At 39.1% G+C, this 8,001-nt stretch overlaps 1 protein-coding gene across 2 annotated transcripts; it reads left to right on the top strand.

The window, feature by feature from the left end:
• Positions 1-39: 39 nt before the first annotated feature.
• Positions 40-7,946, top strand: abcg8 (ATP-binding cassette, sub-family G (WHITE), member 8). 2 transcript variants are annotated; one of them, XM_086259062.1, is made up of 13 exons: positions 40-329; positions 2,189-2,290; positions 2,402-2,549; positions 2,794-3,032; positions 3,291-3,423; positions 3,940-4,209; positions 4,480-4,633; positions 4,924-5,025; positions 5,105-5,304; positions 6,077-6,153; positions 6,302-6,569; positions 6,676-6,803; positions 7,039-7,946. In XM_086259062.1, exons 1-13 carry the CDS (start codon positions 285-287, stop codon positions 7,174-7,176), a joined length of 2,004 nt encoding a protein of 667 aa, XP_086115188.1. In that variant the 5' UTR covers positions 40-284; the 3' UTR covers positions 7,177-7,946. The 2 variants fall into 2 exon arrangements, with proteins under 2 accessions (XP_086115188.1, XP_086115187.1); XM_086259061.1 differs by having other exon boundaries at positions 4,921-5,025.
• Positions 7,947-8,001: the final 55 nt, after the last annotated feature.

Below are 8,001 nucleotides of genomic sequence, written 5' to 3'. Positions count from 1 at the left end.
AGCACACATGCTAAGTCAGTTCACAGCCCTTCAGTGTGGACTCAGTCCTCGTATTGTCGGCTGCTTCCCAAAAAAGCTGTGACTGACAGGATAAAGCAGAGGGCGAACTGACATGACATGAACTCGGATGCTTCAAGAAGAAAGAATTGTGAACTAGAAGGGAGAAGATCTTCAGGAGGACGTGAACAACTGGAGACACAAAGCAGCAGACAGAGAGGAAAATAAAGACCCTAACAGAAGAGGAAAAGAGGAGTATTGACCTCTCTAACCTGCAAATTTTAACCATGGACAATGGCAGTGACCTTATACACACAAACGACTACTCACAGGTTTGTCAGGTCAAAATATGCAAATCTTAGCTCTCCTAAAGAAAATGACCAATCCAGGTCTTAACTTTGTGCTGTTTTACTTTATTTATAGCCCTACCAGCCATTAAACTCCTCTCTTTGACTGAGTATAACATGGGATTTTATTAACTAATCTGAAGTAACCTAAATCAATTTATGATCACTAGTGTGCTCAACCAGTACTAGAAACTTTACTTTACGTGGGTTTTTTGTTTTTTCTTAAAAAAAAACAAACTTATTTATCTATAGAAAAGAATTTGATTGATTTCCTAATATATCATTTTAACATTTTGCTGAAAAACTGGAATTTTTCCCTGAATGCACTTAAGTGCAAATTAATTTAGAAAAAAAACTGTAATTTCAAATAGGAAATGTTGAATTGGATAATTGGTTGGAAAAACACATGGATGGATAGATGGTTTAGCAAGCTCTGTTTTTCTCCTATGTCAGTTTCTGCATCGGGCATGTTCTGGTTGCAACGGCGGGATCAGCAGTGACAACATTTCCAAACTCTATGATGCATTTTGTCGAGATAAATATCCTTAAAAATGCGACCAGAATGCTCTGAAATCTGGATGTTTATGCAATGAGAACCCAAATGAACCATTTAACGTTATTTGTAAAATTATTTAACTCATTAAGTCCAGAGTAGACTGCTTCAGTACATGAAGTCTGGTAGGCACTAAGGTCACGATCACACCTGGTACCTTTTGCCTTTCCTGGTGTCATTACACTGGCTTCCTGTTCAGTTATTATTGCTTAGCTATAACATGTCCACTGCTGGGTTTCGTTTACTCAAGCATAAAAAAATGTTTTCTATCAAATGGCCAGAAATGCATAAACTTCTGTTAAGAAGGCAACGCAGACTCACTGCTTAAATATGCTAACCCCAGCAAACCCAAGTTGTTTGCTTGCCAGCAGCTTTTACCAGTTTCAGACCAAGCTTTCCCAGTTACAGCACTGAAATCCAGGTCCTTTTTCCTTCCAGTGTTCAAATCAGGATTTGTAACATATTTTTGATCGTGCCCAGTTAAGTGTCTCATTAATTTATACATTCAGTAAAATATCAAATTATTTTTCACTCATTTGTTTAATGGCTTAATTTGGTTGTAAATGTATTAATTGCGTTCTTTGTTTTATTACATTCACGACTCACATTTTCACATCTATCTGATGTCCGACCTCGTTTTGCTATACAATGAAAAAAAATCAGTAAAAAAAACCAAATATGTATTTGTTTTTTTCAGCCAGTACATTATTATTTTATAGAAGCTTCCATGAGTGATAAATGATCAAATTTGATGTGTGGCTAAAAAAGTCGTTAATTTTAAAACAGAACTGTATGTTATAATCTACACCATGTAAACTAGATTAAGTGGCAGGATGCTGTTAATCTCAATTTGAACATTTGTATTTTTTTTCTTCTGCAACTGAACTATTGGGTTTATTTGAAATTGGACTCTGGTCACACAGGCAGATATTTGCACATACAGTACAAACAGACACACGCAGGTAGACAATCAAACACACAAGTTAATGCGTGTAACAATTTTTTTCCATAAAAGACTAAATGACAAAAGACAAAATCACATTTTCTAATCACATCCAACTAATGTGTGGCCACAGGTTTATTATCTACTGTACTGTTTGTTGTTACTAACTAAACCCAATTTTGTGGTGTAAAATCAGCATATCTGTAATTCTGATTTGAAACTTTGAAATAAGAACATCTTGTTTCTCATAGTTTATAAGGTATATATAGGTCTATATATATAAAAACATTTAGTACATGTATCCTGGTCTGTATGAAACTTATTGACTTGCTTGCTTCGCATTAACAGCATCAAGACAGAGAGTTATTCTCATCTGAGGAGGACAGCAGTCTCTACTTCACCTACAGCGGAGGCTGCAATGTGCTGGAGGTCAAAAACCTTTGCTATGAGGTAACTATAGGTCACCTGCTCTTATCTTACATGAGTTTTCTCAAGCTCCTGACTGGTTCATGTGTATACATGCTGCAGGTGTTCATCGTGTACATGTGTTTATGTTCACAGGTGGATACAGCAGCTCAGATCCCGTGGTACGAGAGGCTGTCAGAGTTCAAAATGCCGTGGGAAATTAAAGGAAATAAGCAGACAGCCATCAACAAGCTGAGCCTCACTGTCCACAGCGGACAGATGCTGGCCCTTATTGGCAGCTCAGGTGATGCACAAAGATTTGAAGTGTTGCTTTATTAAATAAAGTAATAGATATGCGTTGTTCCACCAGAACAGTAAAGAAAAAACTGCATTTTCTTGAAGAATAAATGTGTGTTAAGTAAAAATAAGTAGAAAATCTGCTAATTTGGAAGACTCATAGATGCATTTCTCCGGTTCTATATTGCTTATGGTTTGTTTTTTTGAACATAAGCAAAGATGAGAATGTCTTGAATTCAATATGTTTTCAGGTTGTGGTAAAACGTCTCTGCTGGACATAATAACTTGTCGGGATGAAGGAGGCATCATGAAGTCCGGTGAGATTCTAATTAATGGGAAGCACAACACGCCCCAGCTCGTCAAGAAAAGCATCGCTCACGTCCGCCAAGACGATCGGCTTCTTCCTCACCTCACCGTCCGAGAGACTCTCTCCTTTGTTGCCAAACTGAGGTTGCCCACTCACTTCACACAGGCTCAAAGGGACCAGAGGGTAAGATTAAGACTGGTCAATAAATGGGACTCAAACTATTTCCATAACAGTATTTGCATGATTGTTTGGACTGGCAGGTTCTTGTTTATCCATTTTATAATAGAGCCGTTGTCAGCATGTTTATCACATTCTCGTTAAGGCATGCCCTTTTAAACTCTTCAGAGTTTTTGTTGAACAAACACATGTTAAATGATAAGAATGCTTGTATGTGTCCAGATAACAATGACTAACAGTGTCTCTGGTTGCTGTCTGTCACAGGTGGATGATGTTATCGCAGAGCTGCGGTTGCGGCAGTGTGCACACACCAGGGTGGGAAACAACTACATCAGAGGGGTTTCTGGTGGAGAGAGGAGGAGAGTCAGCATAGCTGTCCAGCTTCTCTGGAACCCCGGTGAGAGATATTAACACAGAGATTAATTAATGTGGTCCCCTGAACTGTCATTTATGTTGTTAAGACAGGGCAATGACTCAAACTGAAGTCCCAATCCAAGCAGCAGCTTTTATATATGGCACACTATTTTAATTGTGTCCTCTATACGCCACTTTGCAACCCACCTCCAGTGCCTCCTTTCCATTTAGCATCTGAGTGTAATCAGTGTCATATATGTTGTTTTTATTGCAACTTCTAAAGTTACTATAGATATAACATTTTTAACCTTTGTGTTTATGCGAGTTTTAAATGTTTCAGCTCTAAACAGGGTATTTCATACCGTTTCTGAACATCTATAAACTACTGGGAAGTGACACGAGTGTAACACTTCTTCCTGTGAATAACAAACACATTTGACTAATTACTGACTTTAACAATCATGATTCCTCTATTATTTTCGAGCTCATACTGTTAAGATCTGTTATATAAAGAACAGGGTTTAACAGAGGTGATAGATTGGTCTATTTCCCCTCTCAGGTATTTTGATCCTGGATGAACCCACATCAGGTTTAGACAGCTTTACCGCTCATAACTTGGTGATCACACTGTCCCGTCTGGCTCGGGGAAATCGTCTGGTCCTGCTTTCAGTCCACCAGCCTCGATCAGATATCTTTCAGCTCTTCGACCTCGTCGTCCTGATGTCTTCAGGTTCAGCTGTTTACTGCGGTGCAGCTCGTGAGATGGTGCCTTACTTCACTGCTCTGGGACACCCCTGCCCACGATACTGCAACCCCTCTGACTACTATGGTTAGTAAGTGTGTCAAAAGAGAATTAAGTGCTTCTTCCCAGCATGCAATAACATATTCTTACCAACCCCATGCTCACTGGTAACTTAAGGAAAGCTGGGACCCAACAATTTACCACTAATTTTGCAAAAGAAGCATTTGTTTTCATCTTAATGATAAATACTACATCTCTTTGTGTTTTTCATTCTTTTAAACCTATTTAAGCCTCATGTTGTTGGTGTCCTGTGTCTTTTATGTGTGTGTGTGTGTGTGTGTGTGTGTGTGTATCCAGTTGATCTGATCAGTATAGACCGGCGCAGTCCAGAGCGAGAAGCCGAGTGTTTGGAGAGGGCCAGAGTTCTGGCTGAGCAGTTCATGGAAAAGGTTCGTGATACTGACGACCACATGTGGAAAGCCGCTGGGACTGATGTAGCGCAAACCGACAGGTGATCATGTTTTTGTGTGAAAGTTTGGCTTTTTTAAAATTTTATTTAAACAGTAAGTAGTGATAATGAACCAGCATTTTTCTAATAAAGCATAAGATTTTCTGTATTTTTTGTAAGAAATAACACCACAATATCTCTGCTTACAGCTTTCCATATATAGGGATTTACTGTTTTTTGTGATTACCTGTTGTAGATGCTTAAAACTCCTTTATGGTCATGCTTAAGCTGTGGACCAAACCTTTAAAACCCAGACTAACCCATCCATTACTCTTTTTTCCCACACACAGCAGCCCTCAGCAGCCAAGCAAGAGAAAAGAAGATGAAGTAATAACTATTTCCAGGCATGAAAACAGACTGCCAGGCAAACTACACCAGTTTAACACCCTCATCAAGTACGAGCATGAATGTTTTGGAGCACTCAAATCTATGTGACTGAATATGAACACTGACCTCTCTCCTCTTGTTCATCAGGCGTCACATGTATAATGACTTCAGAGACCTGGTCACCCTATTAGTTCACGGCTTCGAGGCCCTCCTCATGTCGCTGCTGGTCGGCTCTCTCTACTACGGGGCAGGAGAAACCCGCCTGTCCATTCAGGACACCGTGTCTCTTCTCTACATGATCGGAGCTCTCACCCCATTTGCTGTGGTGCTGGACGTCATAGCTAAATGTGAGTAATAAAGCAGTTTGAAAGGATAAAGCCAGTAATAAGTCTCACTGAGGTTGTGTTTTGATTTCTCTATGCATTTACTTTAAATTATTTAAGTGTTTTATGTTATAAATGTTCACATGTAATAAGTATCATAAAAAAATTATCTGTTTAAAATAAAGCAAAAATCACTGAAGGCATTTCAAGTTGTGACCTCTACATTTGCAGTCATTTGCAGATGTCCACAATTTCATTGTACATGCGCAATGACGAAAGGGCTATTCTATTCTATTCTATTCTATTCTATTCTTTGAATTAATGATGAACACTTTAACAGAGCAGGTAAAGGTAGGATGGTTCAGAATGGAAAGATTATCAGAGTTATCAGACAGATTTGTGTTCTTTAACCCTGAACTTTATGACATCCAGCCACATGTACAGTGTAGAGGTGTCTAGCCATAACCATAAAAAGTCAAGTTTAATTCAGGTCAAGGTCAGAAGACACCAAAAGATAGAAAAATTATGCCAGGCTCACTTAGAATTAAATACTGTGACTCTAACTGCAGAGAGAAAATTAAAAAAAATCTCTGAAACTGCATTTTATCCAGTATCATAACATTTATGTAGAGAGACATTGTGCTATATATTCATGCCCTAACCTAATACAACTCTTTGACATCTTAGTTTTTAAGAAAAAAACAAACTGCCTGGCTGAGGCTAAATACAGCTCATGAAGCTGATCCTACTGCATGTATTGTGAACTGAGTGTCGTTAGACTGAATGCTCTCTGCAGGTCACACAGAGAGAGCCATGCTTTACCACGAGTTGCAGGACGGCATGTACTCTGTGACCTCTTACTTCTTTGCCAAGGTAAAGTCCAGTGATAAAACTGAATCTCCAGCAGGGGCCAGTCTTGTTCCATGCTGGAGTCACTGTATGCTGAATAGTACTACAAGTATGTTTTATGCATTCTTGACTGTCGTGTATTTTTGAATATATGCTTTTTCTCCATTTTCAGGTTTTGGGGGAGTTACCAGAACACTGTGTGTTCACATTAGTCTATGGTCTGCCCATCTATTGGCTGGCAGGACTTAACAAGGCGCCAGACCGTTTCCTTCTGAACTTCTTGTTAGTGTGGCTGATGGTTTACTGCAGCCGGGCCATGGCTCTGTTTGTAGCTGCTTTGCTTCCCACCCTGCAGACTTCTGCCTTCATGGGCAATTCTTTGTTCACCGTCTTCTACTTGACTGCAGGCTATGTTATCAACCTGGAGAATTTGTGGCTTGGTGAGGAATTATTTGCGTTATAAACCGTAAACAGCAGGCGACAGCTTCGGAAAGAAAAATGAGCTGGTCAGCATTTAATGTTTGTTCATGTTTTTTGTCTCCACAGTGGCATCATGGCTCTCTTATGCCTCATTCATGCGCTGGGGTTTTGAGGGCATGCTGCAGGTGCAGTTCAGAGGCAACGATTATTCCGTCACCATTGCAAACATGTCTATCAATGTTGATGGCATACACGTGAGTTAAACACTATCATTTCAACTCAAGTTATGATTTGTTTACACATTACTGTTAGGTTTGCTATTATCTGTACAGATATTAAATCTTTAAGATTTATAGGACTAAACAAATCAGACCATAAGAGAGTTATCAGGACTGTTAATGTTTTTAAGGACCTGCTAATTCTTACTTTAATGGACAAATCCATTTGGTGAACATTTTTCTCCTCTAATCCTTTCTGTACGTCATTCAGGTGGTGGAGGCCCTGCACATGAACCAGTACCCGCTGTACTCTTGCTACTTGGTCCTACTTGGAGTCTGTCTGGGCTTCATGGTGCTCTATTTCCTGTCCCTAAAATTCATCAAGCAGAAGTCCAGTCAAGACTGGTGAACAAAACTGAGAAAAACCAAACGCCCTCTGACATCATCAGGGTTTTTATTTTGCATAAGTGGAAGGGAGGTTCTAGTTCGGCTGGTTTCGATACCAAACTTTCCATTTTATTCCTCTTTAGACATTTAATTCAAATGCTATAAAAGTAAAATGCATGCATGATTAAAATGTTTAGATTTTTGTAATTTCAGCATCATAAACTTTACCTGTGTAATGGGAAAAATATTCATAAAATACTATATTTACTCATCTGAAATATTTCAAAATGCTTCCATCGTTTACGGTTTTAATCTGCCAACAGAAAAAGATTTACAGAAGAAAAAGTTGAGCGTGGTGATGAAACAGTTTGGAGTCGCAGTGCCGCTGCCTGCTGCTGGATGGCAGCAGAGGACTGTCGTAACATTGATTTGAAAATAATGAACTTTTCTCTCGTTCGCCCTCTTTTTCCCAGGCATGGCAGATGATTAGAGCGCTACTTTAGCAGATATCAATCTGCAGCTTTTGCTTGTTCCATTTTCGATATTCTCAGCGTTATCTTTTTTTTTTGTATATGTGAAGTTATTAAGCATATTATTAAGACAGAATACTGAGCACTGAAGAAAGATGACCAAGAGAAATTTAGTAGGCCAACTCACACTCGGAAAAAACTTCTTGTGTAGACTGAATGCTATGTAAGCTGTGAGTTTTTGCACTGGTGCAAAAGCCTCTTAAATCTTTTTTCTAACGTGGTTTGAGCCCAAATTAGTAAAGTATCGTCTCAAAATGCCTCACTTCTGCGTATTTATGTTTGGTTTGTGCACTCATCCTCAGCCTTCACATTCACTT

The sequence above is a fragment of the Aulonocara sp. 'chitande type north' Nkhata Bay genome, linkage group LG13, assembly GCF_057382095.1.
Source record: "Aulonocara sp. 'chitande type north' Nkhata Bay isolate Kocher_YH1m ecotype deep benthic linkage group LG13, A_spYH_male_GT1.1, whole genome shotgun sequence".
Lineage (NCBI taxonomy): Eukaryota > Metazoa > Chordata > Actinopteri > Cichliformes > Cichlidae > Aulonocara > Aulonocara sp. 'chitande type north' Nkhata Bay.
Note: the sequence above shows the minus strand (reverse complement) of the source record. Positions and strands in the feature narration are given on the sequence as shown.